The sequence below is a fragment of the Dermacentor albipictus genome, chromosome 1 (genome assembly GCF_038994185.2).
Source record: "Dermacentor albipictus isolate Rhodes 1998 colony chromosome 1, USDA_Dalb.pri_finalv2, whole genome shotgun sequence".
Classification (NCBI taxonomy): Eukaryota; Metazoa; Arthropoda; class Arachnida; order Ixodida; family Ixodidae; genus Dermacentor; species Dermacentor albipictus.
In genome coordinates, this window is record NC_091821.1 from 4,341,587 (window position 1) to 4,364,577 (window position 22,991).

The 22,991-nt window shown below is 44.7% G+C and overlaps 1 protein-coding gene across 2 annotated transcripts in view; it reads left to right on the forward strand.

Annotated features, from left to right (window-relative positions):
* LOC135919115 (nose resistant to fluoxetine protein 6-like) overlaps positions 1-22,991 on the forward strand; it is a 360,507-nt gene that overhangs the window by 288,225 nt on the left and 49,291 nt on the right. The window contains exons 12-13 of one of the 2 annotated variants that reach the window (XM_065452846.1): positions 10,766-10,886; positions 12,891-13,077. In XM_065452846.1, the coding sequence (XP_065308918.1) occupies positions 10,766-10,886; positions 12,891-13,077 (308 nt within the window). The remainder of the gene's footprint in view (positions 1-10,765; positions 10,887-12,890; positions 13,078-22,991) is intronic. The other variant, XM_065452847.1, reaches the window with a different exon arrangement.

The following is a 22,991-nucleotide window of genomic DNA, read 5'->3' on the forward strand; positions in this document are numbered from 1 at the left end:
AGACTTCTATTGCACACTCCTTAATGCTGCTCACAACATTGTCGTTCATTGCTTCAACACTATGGTTCTCTTCCTGAGTTAAAGCCGAATACCTGTTCTGTAGCTTGATCTGGAATTCCTCTATTTTCCCTCTTACCGTTAACTCATTGATTGGGTTCTTATGTGCCAGTTTCTTCCGTTCCCTCTTCAGGTCTAGGCTAATTCGAGTTCTCACCATCCTATGGTCACTGCAGCGCACCTTGCTGAGCCCGTCCACATCTTGTATGATGCCAGGGTTAGCGCAGAGTATGAAGTCTATTTCATTTCTAGTCTCGCCGTTCGGGCTCCTCCACGTCCACTTTCGGCTATCCCGCTTGCGTAATAAGGTATTCATTATCCGCATAATATTCTGTTCCGCAAACTCTACTAATAACTCTCCCCTGCTATTCCTAGTGCCTCTGCCGGTAAGCAGGTGCAAACAAGTTCAACGCTTAGATACCACAAAAGAGAGAGAGAGAGCCCATGTGTTCAGCAACGAGGCGTAAGTATTGATCACAAGTATATGCAGTGGGAAGGTGCGAAGAAGTCGAATGTTTAGGTACAACACAAGAGAGAGAGAGAGACCCCATGTGTTCGGGAACGAGGCGTAAGACTCAATCACAAGTATGTGTGGTGGGCAGATGCGAACAAGTTGAATGTTGGGAGACCAGCAGAAAGAATTAGAGACTGATTGTGCAGAGTAAACAGTCACATGTACCGGTCAGAAGATTCTGCGGTGAGTAGGTACGAAGAAGTTAAATGTTTGGCGACCAGTACAAAGAGAGAGAGAGAGAGAGACTTTATTTAAATAAAAAATATACGTCGAATTCTGCATGATTAGGTTCTGAGGTATGCTGGTGTGAACAATTGTTTGGCGAGAAGTAGAGAGAGAGAGAGGGAGAGAGAGACTGATAGTGGAGAGGAAATGGGTCTAATTATTGTTTAGGAAGTCCTGCGATAGGCATGTGCAAAAAACTTAAATCTTTGGAGACCAGTAGAGAGAAAGAGATGCTTATTGTGCAGAGCAAACAGGCGTATGCATAGATCACAATGTTCTGGGGAAAGCAGATGCGAGCAAGTTGAGCGTTTTGAGATCAGTAGACAGACCGAGTGCATTTGAAGTTCAAAAATGCATAATTGTTGGTTAGGGGGTACTGCGGCGCGGGGTTGCGAGAAAATTGAATGTGTAGCGATCGGTAGAGAGCAAGAGACTGCATGTGGGGACGAAATAAGCGTTAGTGTCGATCAGAAGGCACTGTGGTGGGCATCTGCAAATCAGGTCAACGTTTGGAGACCAGTAGAAACAGAGAGTGAGAGACAGACCAGACAGACCATTGTGCAGAGGAAATGGGCGTGTGTGTCGATCACAAGGTTCTGCTTTAGGAACGTGCGAACAAGTTGACCATTTGGAGACCAGTAGAGAGAGACAGAGGCTGAATTTGGAGAGGAAATGCTCGTAACAGTCGAACAGAAGGTTCTGCGTTGGGCACATTTGAAAAAGTTTAACCTTTCTACCTCAGCAGAGAAAGAGCCACTCATTGTGCGGAGGAAATAAGAGTAAATGCTGATCAGACAGTTCTGCAATGATCATACGCGAAAAAATGATCATATGCGATGATCATATGCGCTTGGAAACCAATCGAAAGTGAGAAAGACTGATAGTGCAGAGCTAAGCGGCCTATGCGCTGATCAGAAGGTTCGGCACGGTGTAGATGAGATGTTTTATTTTGGAGACCAGTAGAGGGAAAGAGAGTATGTGCAGTTGAAAGGTATGGTGCTGTGTTTATTCATTCTACCAGAGTTACTAAAATATCTGCGCCGTTGCGTTCACTATGAAACCAAAAAAATCCTTTCCAAACTTATTCTGATCTTCTGGGTAATATTGCTTATGCGCTTGATATATTGGGCCACTAATTTTACGCCACCCATTTCGTGTCTGTCTTTTACATCATTAAACCTATACCTTTAAAGTTAAATGTAAAATGACGTACAGTGCTCACGGAATGAAACGCGTCAATTTAAGGCTAAGTAATGCGCTTACTTTTGGGTTCAACCGACTGCAGTTCGTGTCACATCGACGTAATTCTGGCGCGTACACTTACATCGGAGTCCTCGTCACCTTTGGTAACCATATTCCTAGTGACATGACATGGTGCTCTCGCGTACTTTGCACATATGTAGGATTCTACTAAATGCTCCGTGCGCCATTTCATTCCGTGAGCACTGTACAGACATGCATACATCGTAGATTTCTGGATCGTTCTTTACGTTCTGAGAAACCTCTCTTGATCCCCCCCCCCCAGTGACAGGTTTAAAAAATGTATATATTTCGAGAGTAATTTGCGTTCCAATGAGCTAGGACATTACAATTTATCTAATACTAATCTAGAACTTTTGCACATTCTCCTTCATTTACGCTCACTCTCTCAATACATTCTTGCTGGCACAAACCTGAATTTGCTCCTAAATTCATAAAAGGCTGAAATAAGCGCAGTTTCTAAGATTTATGAGAGGCGAAAGCAGTGCAAGAATATCTAAAAATATTCACATGCATACAAACACAAAATATTTTTTGAGATACTGCGTCACTATTGCACAAGTGAATAGCTCTTAATGAGTACACATTCTGTAAAACAAACTCGATACGAAGGACGCCGCAATTTAATATTAAGTAAGCTAAACGGAGACTAATTGAGGGCACTAAAAATACTTGCTAGCTCAATACCGGACCATATTGTATTTACGCGGTTCTGGGAATCCACTAAAATAATCTAAAAATAAACATCCTGCAGATCCCATGCCCTGTGAAAATGGATGTTATGCAAAGCAGTGTACGGGGAGCCTATGAAGTTAACAAAACGACCATGAGAGCACCAGACGTAGGTCTACGCAAGACGTAGGCGGCTGTTTAATGACCTACATGACACGCGTGTCATGACATTCATGTCATGACCTATCATTTATGTTCCTCATACACTGTTGTCATACTGTGCCAGTTTTGGTACGTACCAAGTTAAGGAAACGACCATTAGCCATGGTAATAATATGCGGCCTTCGACTTCCTTCAAACACGTACATTTATCTTGTAACTCGTAATCGCCGCAGTACTACGAAACTTACGGATAGGAACTTAAGAATCTTAAATGTAAACGCAGGAAGTATTCTAAATAAAAATTATTATATTGAGGCTATACTACTCGATTACCGCCCACACATTACAGTACTCACTGAAATGTGGTTACGAAATGAAATAAGTGATGATTCGGTTTCTTGACCGAGGTACAGTGTATTTCGTAAGAACCGGGCAAAAAGCAAGGGTGGAGGCCTTGTTATTCTTGTGCAGCCGCCAAGCTATTCTTCTCAAGCCTGTTTTAGTGGATTTCACTGAGCTTCAGTGATTGTGCGTTAATACATCTTGTTGGGATCCCTGCTTTGTATTACACGCGTGCTACAGACCACCAGACGCTGCACCTGAATTTTTTCCATAATTGCAAGAACATATGATACAGTTCCCGAACAAAAAAAGAACCTTGATATAGGTGAATTCACCTTACCCCATGTTGATTGGGAGCTCATTCAGGCGAGCTGCAAATCAAACAAAAATACTAACTGCGTCTTTAACATCATGCTTACTCATTACTTAGTTCAAGTGGTCAGGCAGCCTACTCGTGTACAAGGTTCGCCTCCTGTAATATTGGACCTGGTATTTCTAAACCATGATGTTTATGAATATACCGTTTTAATTGAAAAGGGTATGTCTGATCATCATCTTGTAAATGCAACCATTCCTCTAATCAACTGTGGGACTCCCAAATGCACAACCGTATTAATCTTCAAGAATTACTAAAGATCTAACGATGCCTCTATTGTAGGATACGTCGAAAGTTGTTCCACTCACTTTATTGAAAATGAGGGAGATGTTGATGCGCTATGTAACCGATTTACTGAAATGTGTCATCATCGCTTAAACATTTTCGTAGCTACCAAATGTAAAAAGATGCCTGAAAGCACAACTTGGATTACGCGTAAGATTATCCATTTAAAATGCAAATTAAAACAATCGAAGAAGTCCAATGCACGATCCCATTTTATTCATGAACTTAAAATAAATTTGGCACAAGCCTTACACAGATCAAAAGATTCCTACTTCAAAACAACCCTAACAAACTTTTTAAAAGGCGATCCTATTAAGCTCTGGAACTTCCTGAGCGACTCTAAGAGGCAGGTATCCCAGGTCTTAGTTAATCGAAAAAGAGATACAGATACAAAAGTCATTGCGGAGCACTTCAACTACTTTTCACACCGTCCTTGCTAAAACAAGTCTTATTAAACCTCATCAAAGAGTGTTTGAACCCATTGACGTTGACTTCATATCATACTCTGGTATAGTTTCAATGATTTTGAACTTGAACACAAAATCATCTTGGGGTCCAAACAACATACCTAATGTATTTCTTCACCGTTATGCTGAAATTATTGCTCATTTTGTAATTCTCATGTTTCAATGTTTACTGTTAACTACAAAACCACCTAGTGATTGGAAGAAGGTTCGTGTTCCCATCTTAAAGAAAGGCAACCATTTACTCTTAGAAAATTACCGTCCTATCCTATTAACATCAGCAATTTCTAAAATGCTTTAACATCTAATAGCTAGACGCATCGCGGAATTCCTTTAACAAAACTTTATACTAACTTTCAGCACGGCTTTAGAGAGGGTTATTCAACTGTAACTCAGTCACAGTGATTCATTCATTTGCAGAAACTTTGGATAAGAATGGTCAAATGGACGTCATATTTATTGATTCTAGCAAGGCTTTTGACAAAGTTATTCATGCCAATGTAATTGCGAAATACAAGGAGATAAATCTGCCAGATATAATTATTGCATGGATTGAACACTACTTGACAGATAGTGTCCAGTTTGTTTCAGTTAGCGGGGACAATTCGAGCTTTCTTCCAGTAACATCAGGCGTGCCCCAAGGCAGTGTTCTGGGGCCATTGTTGTTTTTACTTCATATAGATGATATTCTTAATGTAGTACTAACCGGAACTCAAATCAGACTGTTCGCGGATGACTGTGTGCTCTTTCGTCAAGTTACTTGTACTAATGATCAACAGAATTTGAATGTAAGTCTTACTAACATATTGAACTGATGTGACGAATATGGTGAGGCCCTAAACGCACAAAAGACTGTTTATCTTTGCGTAACTCGTACAAAAACACCGCTTGCTTTTACGTATAACCTTGGCTCAACATCAGTACAACAGATAACCAACTACAAATATCTCGGCGTAAGAATAACTAATGACTTGTCTTGGAACCTACACAGGGAACATATGTTCTGCCACGTTCCGTAAGTTGTGTTTTCTAAAACATAAGCTTAGAAATTCTCCTTGTAACTTTAAACTACTCAGTTACTTTACGCATATATGACAAACTAGAATACGCTTGTCTTGTATGGGAACCCTTCACTAAAGCTAACCTGAAAAACAAAACTTGAAGCTGTGCAGAGAAAGGCTGCTAGCTTTGTTTATTCTAAATTTAAGATTACACTCACCTTCTGAACTCATGACTGCTAACAACATTGAAAAACTTGAACTACGATGAAAAAAGAACCACCTCAATTTTATTTACCTACTTCTTAATCTTGAATTTGGCCTTGACCCGCATGCATATTTATCTCCTCTAGTGACTTGACATACGCGACATCATCACGCCCATTCTTTAACCCCGTATTTGCTAGAAGTAATGCTTTTCAGTTTTCATTTTTTTTCCCGTGTACTGTACAAGAATGGAACCGTCTAACTGATCTTAGCCAATTTTCTGTGACGTGGAGCCTTAATACGCACTGTTAATTGGTGTTGTGTTTCCATATTGCGTAATATTTTCCCATGGTACGTACTGTTTATGGGTAATACCTACTGTGCGCGTTGCTGTGTTTCCATTTTGCGTAATGTTGTCCTATGCTATCTTTTATGTTTGTGCTTTTATGTTGCCTACTGTACCTGTCCTGCTTGAACGAATTCTTCTCTGCAGTATGAAACAAATAAACAAAATAAAAATATAAATAAACGAGAGCACCAAGACGTACGTGGCTAGATAGATAGAAAGATACTGTCAAAGTGGCAAATGTTCGCCAGGAAATGCTTCGTATTCAATAAAAGAACTGCTAGCTGAGGAATATGAAACTTGTCGCAATCTCTAAATATTCCTAACATTGTACTTTTATTAGTGCGTAATTGTGTCCTAAATAGTTTGTACGCAACGGACAGTAAGCTGATTGGTCTATAATTTTTCAAGACTTTGGCGTCCCCTTTCTTATGGATTAGGATTATGTTAGCGTTCTTCCAAGATTCCGGTACGCTCGAGGTCATGAGGTACTGCGTATACAGGGTGGCCAGTTTCTCTAGAACAATCTCTCCACCATCCTTCAACAAATCTGCTGCTACCTGATCCTCCCCAGCTGCCTTCCCCCTTTGCATACCTCCCAAGGCTTTCTTTACTTCTTCCGGAGTTACCTTTGGGATTTCGAATTCGTCTAGACTATTTTCTCTTCCATTATCGCCGTGGGTGCCACTGGTACTGTATAAATCTCTATAGAACTCCTCAGCCACTTGAACTATCTCATCCATATTCGTAATGACATTGCCGGCTTTGTCTCTTAACGCATACATCTGATTCTTACCAATTCCTAGTTTCTTCTTCACTGTTTTTAGGCTTCCTCCGTTCCTGAGAGCATGTTCAATTCTATCCATATTATACTTCCTTATGTCAGCTGTCTTACGCTTGTTGATTAACTTCGAAATTTCTGCCAGTTCTATTCTAGCTGTAGGGTTAGATGCTTTCATACATTGGCGTTTCTTGATCAGATCTTTCGTCTCCTGCGATAGTTTGCTGGTATCCTGCCTAACGCAGTTACCACTGACTTCCATTTTACTAAGGTAACTATTTACTAAGGTAATCGCAAATAGAATCAGGAGCACCTTAGACTTCTGTCAAGCAAAGGTAAAGGCAGGATTCCGTAAAGGCTACTCAACAATAGATCATATTCACACTATCAATCAGGTGATAGAGAAATGAGCGGAATATAACCAACCCTTATATATAGCTTTCATTGATTACGAGAAAGCATTTGATTCTGTCGAAACCTCAGCAGTCATGCAGGCACTACGGAATCAGGGTGTAGACGAGCCGTATGTAAAAATACTGAAAGATATCTATAGCGGCTCCACAGCCACCGTAGTCCTCCATAAAGCAAGCAACAAAATCCCAATAAAGAAAGGCGTCAGGCAGGGAGATACGATATCTCCAATGTTATTCACAGCGTGTCTACAGGAGGTATTCGGAGACCTGGATTGGGAAGAATTGGGGATAAAAGTTAATGGAGAATACCTTAGTAACTTGCGATTCGCTGATGATATTGCCTTGCTTAGTAACTCAGGGGACCAATTGCAATACATGCTCACTGACCTGGAGAGGCAAAGCAGAAGAGTGGGTCTAAAAATTAATCTGCAGAAAACTAAAGTAATGCTTAACAGTCTCGGAAGAGAACAGCAATTTACAATAGGCAGCGAGGCACTGGAAGTCGTAAGGGAATACATCTACTTAGGGCAGGTAGTGACGGCGGATCCGGATCATGAGACGGAAATAATCAGGAGAATAAGAATGGGCTAGGGTGCATTTGGCAGGCATTCTCAGATCATAAACAGCAGGTTGCCATTATCCCTCAAGAGAAAAGTATATAATAGCTGTGTCTTACCAGTACTCACCTACGCGGCAGAAACCTGGAGGCTTACGAAAAGGGTTCTACTCAAATTGAGGACGACGCAACGAGCTATGGAAAGAAGAATGATAGGTGTAACGTTAAGGGATAAGAAAAGAGCAGATTGGGTGAGGGAACAAACGCGAGTTAATGACATCTTAGTTGAAATCAAGAAAAAGAAATGGGCATGGGCAGGACATGTAATGAGGAGGGAAGATAACCGATGGTCATTAAGGGTTACAGACTGGATCCCAAGGGAAGGGAAGCGTAGCAGAGGACGGCAGAAAGTTAGGTGGGCGGATGAGATTAAGAAGTTTGCAGGCACGGCATGGCCACAATTAGTACATGACCGGGCTGTTTGGAGAAGTATGGGAGAGGCCTTTGCCCTGCAGTGGGCGTAACCAGGCTGGTGATGATGATGATGATGTGTCCTAAAGGTTGTATGTAGTACTGGAATTTGTATCGTGCGTTCACTGATTATTCCTATGCGTAACGAACTCTATTCTGTGATTAGCTTTTTAGAGCGCAAATCTTACACGCCCATTCCTGCATTGAGCATTGGTGTGCCTGGGCATCGTAACTCGTAAATGAGCGAACGAGCACAACGAAAGATGAGAGCGAGCGCAGCGGCAGATGAAAGAAGGGAGCTCGAGGAAGCGGAGGAGGATGCCGCAGTGAAAACATGATCCGGAAAGTACAGGAGGGGAAGCGGGCTGCGCACGCTCTGAGTTTCCGGAGGCCACGGCATCCAGAGCCGCGTGGGCGACCTCGCTTCCCAGGGGATGCCAGGGTGGCGGGAGGTGGGGAGGGCTCGTTCGTGGCGTCAACTGCTGAGCTCATTCCGCGGTGTGTGACGGGGATCACTACTTGTGAAAGGGGCAATGGCGAAGGCTAGGAGTAAGGTTCGCTTTGACGCTCCCTTGGGTGGTGTCACCGCTGACACTGGTGGCACGATTCCCCTGCGACGAAGGGCCGCCTTCGTCGTTAGTGGAACAAAAGCGTCAGAAGAAAAGCGTAGTGGCGGGCAAGGCGGGCTGTGGGCCGACGATGGCCACGATATGCCGCCAGTGTAACGTGCGTGGTCTTTATGGAAACGATGCGCTGCTTCCCGCCATCGACCGTTAGCGAAGCAGTCGCGCCACACTACACTTCGGTTGTAATGTGCAGCTACCCTACCTAGCTAGCTACCCTACTCACAAGCCCCGTTCTCATCCTAATATATACCCAGTATCTATACGATCATAATACAATTAAGTGACAAGCGAAATGAAAACACGTATCGTGCAGCGCTCAACTGTCAAATTAGGGAGTATAACAATCGTCAGTGAACGCTTTGTCATAATCTGAATAGCATTATTATGTCCTTGTCATATTGTGTTTTTTATTTGTGCTATTGCGCCACATCTTGTAGCTGTTCTACTGAGAGGGTGGTATCGCTATGTTAGGCATTTGCTCAGCCTTTAGCCGTGTCTCCCAAGCCACTTTGTACAAATTTTTTTTCTATACAATAACAAGATCTAAGCCAAGCAAAGCGAAATAAAGTCTGGACCATGTGTACACTTATCTACTTGTGCTTTGAACCACCATATTCTCGCTTCACGATTACGTTGCGCTGAGTTTTAGCCTGGCAAAAACTTGAACAGAAGAAATTGTAGTATGGACATGAACGTGTACCGAGTGACCTCTTTCATCGCTTTACTTATAATCGAACTGCAGTGTTAAGCGCTCAATGTGTGTTTTCAAGGTTCCCAAAAAGGTCTGCTGACAAAATGTTGTTATTGAAGGTTCCACTTTTTACGAATTGGGAACGTGATACTGTGCGCTCTTCTTGCATCAAATTCGAAAGCAATGATTACATTGTGGCGGCATAACCATCACCGGTACAAAGAGAAATTGAGTTCTTGGTTGGCCTTCTGAAATTTTGCCATGTCATGCACGGTGAAAAGATACGTGCATGTAAAGGCTCTTTCTTCTGAATAAAATTACGCTGGAAGGGTGCCCAGTCCTCCATGTGTGTGCTCGTGCCCTGTTTGTGCTGTTTTTTTTTATTCAATTGCTTTGTTGTGCAGAAATTATTTTCTCCGTAGCCTGATGAAAGGGCAGATCTTGATAGGAAATGCTTGCCTCGAAGGATCATTATTTTTCGCGAGGCACTGCTGCCACTGCCATCTTGTTCAGGCCACATGCCTTTTGGGATAGGGGTAGGCGCAGCGCTCTAGAAGCGCTGTTTCCTTCGGTACTGTTTTCGTCTATTGTATAACGATGTTAATGTTTATTGTTTATGTCCCTAGCAATCCTACCACGCACAAAGCCTGCATTTTCGCTGTCGCACATACCGCCGCAGTGTATGCGTCGCTTATCCCTATTTGCTTACGTTGTTGCTTTTCCCGCCGGCCAGGGTGGAGTGCTGCATGAGAAGCCCTCGCGAAACAGCACTTCTCACTGCATGTCAGTTGAGTTGCAGACTGATATTTTGCTCGATAAAGGGCATGGGTCAGTGGTGAGAAAACTCGGCCCAAGAGTGACGGGCTTCCCAGCGAGTATACAGTATCTTTATCGACTCTGAATGCGACAAATGTATGTGGCCGGTCGCGATTGATCTGTGTGAAAATTGTCGCGAGTCACGTGAAGGAAAATGGGTGCAGAATGATAAAATGGGTCGTAGAACGCTTCAGTAGCCGGTATAAAACTACCGCAGAGACTTGAAAAAGACCTACAGCGGGACAAGTAGGTGCAGTTTGCTAACCATTTTCTCAACGGCGGTAAAACGCATACCACATAAAAATAACTTGCCTATATGTGGCGTGTCTTTTTTTTTTCTGGTGTCTGTTCTCGTGCCTTAAAGAAATGCGTATATGCCAGAACTTGTGCAGAGGAGAGACGTTGGCGTCCTACATTCTGCTTTTGGACCGTCAAGCAACGATGTTTTAGAACGCGGCTGAGATGCAGATAGATACAACAAAAGTTTCCTAAACTCTGCGCAGGTTTGCTCTCACTATGAATCGCTGGATGTACCTGCTGCCACACGCCCACGTAGGTCCCTACTTCCTTGGTGCACTCACTGCCTTTGCCTATGAGCGATACCGACAATCCAAGATCCCTGTGGTAAGAATACACGTGGCTAATAGGCATATTTTTTTCTAATCTAACCCCATATTTCCTTTTTAAACGATAAGTTATGAAGGCCCTATATCGGCTTAAATTCGAGAATTTCATTGGGTGCCATCGGAACTACAAACACGATGCGCCACCAGCGCCAAAAGACAGCACTGTAGCCCTCAGCCGCGCACAACTCTGCAAGAAACGCCATTTCAGCCTCATTGACCGCGTGCAGTGCGAACCCAGTGATTGTTTTTTTTTTCTCTTTTTATTTGTAAAAGTTCTCTTTCCGCGAAACGCTCACACCGAGCTCACGGACACTGAGCCGATGCAAATTCATGGCTTGCACTGGGCATTGACAATAAATGTAATTTGCCTTTTGGGGATCTTCTCGTGTACAATAGCAGTCGAAGAAACGTTTCATTTTCCCACCTTTAGAATTTTTGTGGTCAGATTTGAATCACGGCCGCCCTAGATTCGATGTAATATGTTAGAAGGAAGGCTGCAAATAGGCATTACCCGTACATATATACTTATATATCCCACACGAACCACTCGCACATTTATGAGAGGATTATGCGTGTCATTATGGCACCATCCAACTCGCCCAGCTACCTTGCTTCGGCCATTTCGACGCTACCCAGTTCTCAAGAGTATCTCAATTTCCCGAATGATAACTGCCAGATTTTTTACCTCAATGAAAACCCCATTCCTGTTCCTTTTCTTTTCGAGCTGTCTTTTTTTCAACGTTCACCCTACTTTGGTCTCTTTTATACTGCACTACTGTGTCCCCTTAGCCAAAGCTAAGTAGTTCACTATTGTTAATTAATATGGTTATCTATTGAGTCAATGTCTTGCTGAATCCTATGATTTTCAAATATTTACAGACCGAAACGATGACTTGACTGCTCAGAAGATATCAAGTAATTTGAGAAGTATAAAAATATCTGCTAATAAGCGCTGCTTCCCAAATGAGACGTATCTCGCGCGGCGTGCCAAGTAGGGGTAATTTACTTTTGGCAGCAATAATTACAAATTATTGACACAAGCAGGTTCGCATCTAAAGTTTCTGCGTGTGTAGTACAACCAGTCTTAAATCAACTGAATGATCTTGCTAATCTTTTCTTCAGTAACAACGTGAATGGCATACTTCTCTAGCATGAAGTACGACAGGCGACATTTGTGTGGAGGTCACTAGGAAAGCTTTTCACCCGGCCAAGTGACCAAAATAACTTAATAGTTGTTATTACTGCGGTCAACAATAAAAATTATTTCGTTACTATCGAGCCGGAAACTGCAGTAGTAATGTTGAAAATATTTATTGTCAACAGAACTGTAGAGAGAATGGCATTAACACAGCTACATTTTGTATCGTAGCTGTTCTTGCATTCATATTCACACACAGAGTAATGACCATTCATTTTTGCTCCATCATCGTCCATGGAATTTTATTGTTTTCACCCACTGGGTGTTATTTCGCACTCTTGAAAAAGAAAATCACCAGCTTAAAAAAAAGTGAATTCTGGGGTTTCCCTTGCAAGACCACGATATAATTACAAGCACGCCATAGTGGCGGACGCCGGAATAATTTTGACCACCTAGGGTACTTTAACGTGCACCCAACGCACGGCACACGAGTGTTTCTGAATTGCGCGCCCACCGAAATGCGGCCGCCGCGGCCTGCATTTGATCCCGCGACGCCGGGCTTAGCAGCGCAACACCAAAGCCACTACGCCACCACGACGGGTGATAACAAAAAGTACACGGCACGCTGCCTGGTAGATCGCTTTATACGTTTACTCTTTTACACACTTGGAATTCAGCTAAAGAAGTGGAATAGGCTCCTAGTTCCACTAAGCTTCTTAATTGTTCTTTTTAAGATCAGTGTAGTTCAGTTGATTCGTAATAGGGCATTGCAAGCGGACCAACCAATACTTCCTGCTGTTTCGGCTGTGTATGTTTACAGAAATATTGAGCGCTGAGTGAGCTCTGCACTATCCCTCCTCGCAGCCACTGCAGTCCGTCCTCTGGGCTTTGTCGCTGCTGTTCATCGGGGCATCACTCTTTGCTGCCGCTCCCTGGGGTCTGGGGGACTTGCCGCCTCTGCACGTGACAATCGCGTATGCCATCACTCACCGCATCGCCTGGGCGCTGGGCTTGGCCTGGATTGTTTTCGCCTGCGCAACAGGAAAGGGGGGTATGCATCACAACAACAAACGTTGCTTTGTATTTACATGAAAACGTTTCACAAATTGGTGTGGTCAATATAGTGACAACTCTAAGCGAATGGTTCAAGTACCTTCAAGCGCAGCGGTGACATTGCGATACGCGTCGCCGCAGCTTCAACGACAGGCTGATAGCAACATTAGCAGGTAATTCCGACTCCCTGCACTATATGGTATAAATAGCTTCCCCTGGTAAGAATTGGATCGGTTTGAGTTGGCTGCGTTTTCTGCATTAAAATTGAGAGGGTACAGCACTGTGATCCTCCAGAGCGGAGTGCGCAGGCTCCACTTTTGACTTGGCTGAGCCCACGGTTCTCCTGCACTCGTTACCTTGGAAGTGCCGGCGTCATTGCTAGCACACGGCAGGGCAGAGCGCTGCTTCATTCATGGCGCACGGACGTAATTTTCTTCCGCTTTGGTTACAACGGTCACCCTACCGGGTTTCTCCGGAAACTCATGCCAAGACTTTAAAAAATCACGTGTGCGTTACAAAAATGCAGCCAACTTGGTTCTGTTCGCTGTCCTCTATAGCTTAGGTAAATTATCAACAATACCTAATTACCGATATTTTAGAGTATTCATTTAAACACACAGCATTTAATGCAGAAGTTGTAGAACCTATTGACAAATATTCAAACAAGTTCCGCGATGGTAGCTGCTGAGATTTTCCGGGTACCAACAAAACCGCGCGAAAATGGAAAAATGTCGCGTGACTAGGTACTTGCTCGCAGTGAAAGTAGTCTCCTCGAACATGCTTCCGTCAAATGCTGCATCGAAGACATGCACTGGCCACAAGCATGATTCCTTCAACAACCTAGTGAAAAGTGGAAGCCATCTCCGTTGCTCAAGGCCTGCTTATGCAGGCTTGTGCACGGCAACAACCATTCTTTCATAGCACGTGCGGGGCACCAATGCCGCTGCACGTAAGCGCCTAGTCGTGTTTTTTCGCCAACTCTCGCATGCATTGTTTGCTGCCAAGAAAAAATAATACACACCACCTATCGTCATGTAAAGAAATAATTAGTACACTTTTCAAAAGGCTCTACAACTTCTCCTTTGAAGATTTTCCGTTTTCATGACTGGGCCACAGTACGAACATGAAATTGAAAAATTGTGCAACAGATTTACAACAGCTATCGAAGATCAGGGCTGGCCTTCACATCCCCGTGCCTTAGTGGAAATATTAGATGAGCATATCGCTCACGCTATCTGCTTCTTAAAGAGCTGCGCCATGAATCACAATTTCGCCGCTTCGATCCCCGCTCACCAGAAGTCTAAAGACCAGGGCTTCTGGAGCTTTTTTTTTTTGCAAAGCTCTGCAACTTGAAAGTGACTCAATACATTACATTAGATGAGCAGGCGATCATCGGCTATACGATTTAATTCCAGCCTGCTTGCTTAGGCTGTGAGGAGATAAATTCTCGGCGTCTGCACTATCTAAGCATTTCACGCGACTCTAATACTTTGAGGACTCCATCCCGAGGTGCTCCACCGGGAGTCACCCCCGCCTCCACGCGAGTCCGATAATCCAAGCCTTCAGAGGGAGGACCCGCGCAGCCGCGTGTGTTGCATGTACCCAAGGCGGACGCTCATTCGGTCTGCACTGTGAGCGAGGCAGGGTGCTGCAAGGAGAAGGCCCAGAGTACAATGAAGGCTCTTATGCGACGACTACCTTCGCGTTGTCTAATCTTTACGCCCTACCTGTGCGGTGCGCGCAAGCCCGAGCTCCCGCAATTCACGGGTGACACAACAATTACAGAGAAGGCTGTAACACACCGCTTTATGGGAGAATGACTCCCAACGACCATGCCACCAGGGCAACGTTCCTTCAGCTCGGTATAGCCTCCGCGGGCGATCCGGCGCAGTAAGAGCATGCACGTGAATTGAGCTGCGTCTCTTTGGCATAGCGTCAAGAACAGGAGCAGCTAGCAGTTTTGCGCACGCCTCGGGTCAAGGACCCTCAGCTGAGCCGTCAAGCAAAAGGGCTGACCGGAAGAATCGAATTCAGTACACACCGTCCATGTTATCTGTGAGCTTCTCCACTGGCCCGGTCAGCTCGAGCCACCAGGAGAGTTGGGACACGAGTTCTCACCGGAATATGCCGTTGGCGTAAGCATCTGGTCTGCTTGGGGGCGCAAAACAGCAAGTGTTTTACTGTCCTGCTGCTGTACAGCGGAGGAAGAACGAGAGGGCAAGCGGTGGTCGCGCTCATGAACATCGAGAGCAGCCTCGCTACGATGCGGCCCCTATGCTCAAAGCATGCTGCGCCATGCCGCCGCAACAAAATGGACTAGCCAAATTCCCATGCCTTAAGCTTCACGAAGCGTGACCACAGATAGTACACATGTAGTAGACGAGGAACGCGCTTGCCAACAACCGAATACGCACATTGTCTGCACGTGTGAGCCCTTGTGGTTGCCAGGTGATGCTTCGAAAAGCAAATAGTCATGGCGAAAACGTATGAGCGAGACCATCTGTTGGTGTACTATGCCCGACGTCACGCAGGACGGGTCAAACATTCATTTTTATTGTGTACTGATTCGTTCGAAGAAAACAGTCGTTGGCGCCGTTCAGTGACCATGAGGAAAGATGATTGCGTTTGCAGGGCAGCGTGTTACATGGCAGGCAGTTACAATTTTAACTTCGGCAACAGAAAGTAAACACACTGTTATTGACATGACACACAACAGCTCAGGATAGAAAAGAAGAAAATAAATAAACGGAATTAGAAATATTGAAATAAGAAAGAAACAGCGAGCCTTATCTACTAACCATCACGAACTTGTGTCATCGCAGTACGAGACAGGTGACCTTCTCAATTTCATTGCTGGTGCATGAGCTATACTGGTACTAAATTTAACAATTAGGAAAAGTTGTTTGACTTCACTGTCATGATGTGTATTAAAACCAGGCTCCTTATATTCTCTTAAATGTATCATGACTTCCACGCCCACACCCTTAAACAGAAATGTAGCGTTCACACACGGCTTGATGCTACCCGCCGGTTACCTTCATCTTGGTGCAGTTCACGCTTTCTTTAGGAGTGTGGTGTTCCATGGCCTAATACTGGTGGTCGTGCTCACATTCTTCAATCTGGTCTGAAAACGAAAACTCTGTTGGGCCTTTCTTTGTTACCTCGCAGGTAAAAGTCTAGCCTAACCTAACTTATTTAAGCAGTGCACTTGCATTCCGGCTGAAGGCTGCCAATGTGCACAATTGACAAGTTTTCGCCGACGTATCGGAACAGCTTTCATTATGACAGATGGAAATTAAGGTACGAAATCAATCCAACGGGTCATAAGAGATTTCCTAGTTGATGACACCTCACTTTTTGTTTCCGTTGAGCTGATTAAGTGTAAGTAGTTGGCATTACACGGGACGTCAGAGATGTTTTGTAATTCTCATGTTCTCATAAAGGAAAGTTTTCTACATTTACGGGTGTTTAGTTAAGTAATTCGTAATTAGGGAAGCTCAGTTGTGTTCGAAACAATTGAGAAGTGTTGTAAATATATATTCTTTTCTATCTATTCATATTAGTACATTTGTTAAGGAACATTAAAAATGTTACTAAAGCAATTAGTGAGTTGAGACATCTGTCAAAAACTATTGACAAATTGGGTTTTTACTGAACTAAAATAATAACCGTGACACTGTAATTCACTTCAAATTAAATTTTTCAACCTTGCCAACCCCACATAAGGGAAATTCCGCAAGGAACACCAGTTATTTAAGAGATCTACTTTGGGTAGGAAGATTGTTTTAGTTAGGTATATACATAAGACAAATTAGGACTATTGTTCTAAATGTCGAGTTGAAAATGTTGTCAGTTGCGGAGATGATGTTCTATTGTGAGGAAAACTAGCGTTTTCTAGAAATTGTGTTTAAGTGTTCAGTTGTGAAGCATCAAGCACAAAAATCTTTATGGTGCTAATTTCGCGCATCATTTATCAGTCATTCCTTTGCAAAATCCTTCCTGGTAATTACTCTAGCTTTTCGCTTTGGAATGCTTTTGAGTAATTGAGCGAGCTACCAGCAATCTCGATGGGGCTCGATCGCACTTATGAAGGCAGCTTGGCCACGTTGTTGGCCTGAGGTAAAATACCCGTTGCGCTTTTGCTTCATGTGCGATGAAAATTTCGTCACTGAATGCAAGTATTGTTGCCGGTGAGCACTTCTACGACTTGCTTCGGCATGAAGTTTCGAGGATATATTTTTCATAATTTTTTTAGTTTTGAGGCTAAAATTGTAAAAGAAAGTTTTTTTTAAAAGGTAGTCGCCTTCTATCATCCTTCCCCCACTCAACGGGCACGCAGAGCAGCAGCAGGGGCATTTGTTAGCACGTGCGCTTGTTTGCTGCTATGGGCGGTGAATGAACGAAGTCGAAATATGTTGAGCATGTAAAGACGGGCACATTGCTGAAAATTACGCTGTTGAAAGACGGGACGAGCGCATGTTTGCAAATAATTTGTTGAAATGAAAAGTTACTAGTTATACAGGCTGGTCTTCGAAGGTAATTTGTATTCGAAGACACTCAAGTTTTTTTTCAGGGAAAGAGAAAAACCGAATTGCCATATCATCGAGACATCTCATATCAAGCTGCCTTAAGCTTGCGTCAGCCAGCCATTATTATCACGAACAGCAAAGAATTCGCTGACCTCCGGAGCGTTTGTCGAATGAGTGATTACCAGTTTTGGAGTTGGCCGTTTTATTTTCTTGTGTTTAAAATTGACCAAGTGGGTATGTAGCAGGGAGTACTAGCCTGTATATTTTGTACGTTGCGTTTTAATAAATTCGTTGGGGATCCTGCGCTTGTCCTTATAGATCTGCTTACCCTTGTATCTTCTTTATCTGCGTGGTTTACAAGAATGCAGCGCAGCTGGCCCAGCTGGCTGTATTTTTGATAAAGAAAGAAGCTTAAGGCAACACTGAGTTAGCGCTAGCGCATAGCAGACGACTTCATGACTACAAGTGGGTGGGGGCCTGGCAACAAATTTTTCAGTTTTATTTGTCGATACTACAAATCACCCTGCGATCCATGCAGGAGGAGCTATACAAGTAACAATCCAGAGTCATAACAAGCACGTAGCAACCACACAAGCAGCAAAAATGAAAACAAAAATTCAGTCAAAGAAAGCAAGACCACAGGCAATAATTAGGATCAGAATACATGCGTTCTATTTTGCATTTACAGTTACTTGCATGAAAAACAGTTGAGCCTAGGGCGTTCCAGTGTGACACTAATTCAGGGAAAATGGTGTACTTTTATACATTTGTTCGAGTGAAAATTGGAGCAAGTGCACTTTAATGGCTTGTCTAATTGTCCCAGCAGTGTGGGGACGTACACCATTTGGTATATTCGCCTTTATATTCTGCACAAGAAAGTTGTACGAGAAGACCCGCTGTGACCCTTCAGCGGGATTGTAAAGATAGAATGCTCTGTTGGCTCATTCATAAGGAGGGTGAGTCAATCGCTGTACACCTAATAAAGAGGAATTTATGAGCCTCATCTTTAAAACTAGAGGTAGCTGATGTAGCGAACCTTGATACTTTGAGCTGATCATTAAGTTATACTTGCCTAGCAACTGAGGTCATATTTCAACTGAATAGCCTACTCTGACTTAGGCCGGTGCACCATCCATGTGCGTCTGGGGCAGAATTGACATGCAGGGTGTATTTTTAGCTGAGCAACCTTTTAAAGATTGCTTGTGGCAGATAGCACAATTTGCCAACCTTGATCAAACTTAATCGATGAAGTGGCCATTACTAGTGCGAGATATCGGAATGCCTAATTGTAGAATTACCATAATTACAATACTTATTGTTTTAATTACTTTACGGCACATATGTCCATTTACGAAATGTAGGCAGTGAATTCGCAATAACTCAACCGCTCAGGTGATATCTCAGTTTCGAGATAATTTTCGAAATCTCCGACGACATGCTTTGGCGCTCCTGCTACTTTTTTGCTTCAAAGCGTGAAACAGCGTTTTCAGAAAAAAACTAAGTGGAAAAGGAGCGCATATTTCCCGCAAGTTTGATGACACATATCTTGATACTGGTACTCTTGATACATTCTCAGAATTTGTTCTAATTCGATATGCCTGGCATATGGCGGAGGAGAAACGGTCCCAGGAACAGGATAAACACGTGATAAACCTACGCGTGTCGATGCAATAAAAAGAGTTTCGTGTATCACGTAACCCATGGTGGTGCCTGCTGTAGATGGATGTAGCTGAATGTGTACCCCTTGTGGAGCTCAACATCTAAGTGGTCGTCGGTTGTTCAGAAGTGTTTCCGAACCGAAGAACACGAGCAATAGTCGCCGCCAACCAGGCTTTTCACAGTTACAGACTTGATGGAGCCATATTCTTCCAATAAGAGGAGTTCTGCAGAAGGTTATCGTGTGGCGTGCACATGGAATGCAAGGCACCGTGTGTCAGAGCCACTAATTCACCTTTAAACGTAATGGTCACTGATTATAAAACAAACAATACCCTGCTTATATCTCATTCGAATAGAAAACTTGTACGCACGGTTTCTTTAGCCAGTAATCCGTCATTTATTTTTCTCATGTCGCGTTCTACCTGTTGCACGTGTGACGTCATCCTGGTACGGCTGTGGCCGTGAAAGCAGAGATCGTAGCCTGCAACGCAGCCTGCGTGGGATGGTGGAAGCCATCACTGAGAACAGCGAACCATGATCGCGCTCGAACGTAGCGGAAACTGCTGCTGTATTTCAGCGAGGCGACCAGTTACCAGGATCTTCTGAAGAGGGTCTCAGACCTTGGCTGTCTTTGATGTACGAGCTGCTGAGATTGACCTACATCTATGAAGGACTTTCGTTTTAAAGCAAACCTCACTTTGCCTCTTCCTTCCACTCTTCCACTGCTGCTGCTGCTGCTGCTTCCTGGCACAGTGCATCGGGGAGGGGAGGTTGATAGCTTGTGTATACATGGCAGGAGCATGGCTGAGAGGACAGAAGACGCGAGAAATTTGTTTCAACCTTTTCTTAGCATCACCACAATGCCCTGTGGAGCTCCCTGGGCGTCGGCACTATACCCTCTATACTGCTGCAATTATCGGTGAGGCCTCCGCAACCCTATTGCAGAAGCCTGCAGCGCTTAACCTTATACTAATGCAGAACAGTTCAGAGCAGATATAGATAGAGTGGTATAAAAAGGCATGGAGAGGTGAAGAGAATGTGTATGACCTACGCATTCACGAAACGAGTGAATGACAGCCTTGGCACTCTTCGTTCCTGGCAGTTCACATAAATAGGGGGCACGGAAAAGGGGAAGGCTAGAGTTCCTCTGTATGCTAGGATAGGAAAGATATGGCAGCAGTTACAGGAAAACAGTATAAACTTAAAATGATGATATGGCACTTTCCAGCTATTTCTGTCAAATAAAGGCCGTGCAAGCCATCCAACGGACAACTGACGCAGGGCGTGCAATCGCAAAGGCGCATTAAAGCACCGCAGTGTCAAGACGATACTACGCGAGCGGCCGTCCAGCAAATCAACACTTTCGTAACCGCCGTGGACGCCTTGTGTACATGGCGTTTCTAGAGGTCGCGGGTTAGATTAAGACCATGGCAGCTGCATTTAAATGGAGGCGAAGGGAAAAAATGGCCTTATAATTTGATTTAGTAACGCATGAAAGGATCCCAAGAGGTTAAAAATAATCCGGTGTCCCCAACTACCGCGTTCCTCATAATTATATTGTAACGCGAACGAATGCATAAGATCTGGAGACTATTTGCAAAGTGTATTTACTAAGAATAATGCAGCGCGAGCCAGTTCAGCTAACAGCTCGAGAACCAGAGAGCGTTCGTCGTCTTCGTCGGGGCGCCCGCGTGCATTGGCCACTAGAAACACGCAATATGAATGTATCATTATCCACGGCGACGGAAGCCCCATCCCGGTCCGTCAAAACATGGGTGATAACAGGAGAGGAATATGATTTGAGGAGTGCAACATTCACAACATCAGTGGAATTCGGAGCACATGCGGCACTGGTACTGACTAAGGCGATTTCTTACGTAACTGGAGTCACGGCACGCAGCACTCGATATGGACCTGTGTACCGAGACATTCGCTTTTCTGACAGGCCAACGTGACGAGTCGGGGACCAAAGGAATACCAGAGATCCAGGAGAAAAATGGACGTCTCTGGGTTGGCGATCGTACAAACGGCGTTGTTTCTCTTGCGAGGTCAGGAGGCGAGCGCGCGCAATTTCGCGTGCTTGGTCTGCTCTGGTGAAGGCATCAAGTGCATACTCGCTGGTCTCTGCTGCAGCGGATGGGAGGAATGCGTCCAGTGGCAATGTAGCTTCTCGGCCGAACAACAGAAAGAACAGACAATATCCTGCAGTGTCGTGACGCGAAGATTTATACACAAAAGTGACACAGGGTAGGGCAAGGTCCCAAATAGTATGGTCGGACGAGACGTACTTTGCGAGCATGTCTCTTAGGGTACGATTCAGACCCTCCGTGAGATCATTAGTCTGTGGATGATGAGACGGAGTCAGCTAGTGCTTGGTTGAGCAGGACTGCAGGATGCCGGCGATGACTTTAGAAAGAAATCTCCGACCACGGTCAGTGAGCAATTGGTATGGAGCGCCATGCTGCAGAATCACGTCGCGTAAAAGAAAATCAGTGACATCTGTGGCACAGCTTGTTGGAAGTGCTCTGGTGACGGCGTAGCGCATGGCGTAATCTGTCGCCACAGCAACCCACTTGTTTCTAGACGTGGATAGAGGGAAACGGCCAGGTAGGTCCAAGTTAACGCGAAAAATCGGCTCCGAAGGAATGCCGAGTAGTTGAAGGCACCCGGCAGGGTGCATCGATGGTGTTTTTCGGCGCTGGTATTTGTCACATGCCGCAACGTATTTCCGGACGGAGCGGGCAAGGCATGGCCAAAAGAAGTGTCAGCGAATCCGGTTGAAGGTGCGGGAGACGCGAAGGTGACCGGCCACTGGTAAATCATGAAGTTCCTGGAGAACAGCTGATCAGAGGCGCTTAGGAATGACGAGGAGTAGGGCAGGACCGTCGGGGCGTACATTGTGGCAATACAATTCACCATCCTGGAGAACAAACAGATTTCAAGCCATCAATGATGGCGCGCAAGGCGGCATCACGGCGTTGCTCGTCGGCAACGTGTATCATTTGAGAAACGGAGAAAACGCAAGCGTCGGCATCGGGGTCAGGGTCAGCGGGTGGTTCGTCCACTTTGTAGTGTGATAAAGAGTCTGCGTCTTGATGCAATCGGCCCGACTTGTACACGACTCAATAGGAATATTCTTGCAACCGCAGAGCCCAGTGACCAAGCCGGCTGGTAGGATCCTTGAGTGAGGAAAGCCAGCAGAGCGCGTGGTGGTCCGTGATTGCGTGCCATACAAGTATCGGTGGAATTCGGAAACCGCCCAGACGAGAGCCAGGCATTCACGATCTGTAATCGAATAGTTGCGCTCCGCTGCTGTGAGGGGGCGGCTAGCGTAGGCGATAACACGATCTTGACCCTGTTTGCGCTGGGCTAAGACGGCGGCGATACCGTGACCACTGGAATCGGTTCGAGAGGACGGCAAAATAGCCAGTATAGGTGGCGTGGTGAGAACGTTGGTGAGCTGGGCAAACGCGGCAGTTTGAGTGGGGCCCCACGTAAGCGGCACGTTTTTCTTCAGAAGTACAGTAAGTGGTCAGGCAATCACACCGAAGTTTTAACGAAGGGTCGCAAGTAGGAGCAGAGTCCAACGAAACTTCGGACGCCTTTGACAGACTGAGGTATAGGAAAACACGTGACAGCACGAATTTTCTCCGGGTCTGGTTGTATACCGGAAGCATCGACGAGATGGTGCAGCACTGTAATCTGCCGACGACCGAAGTGACAC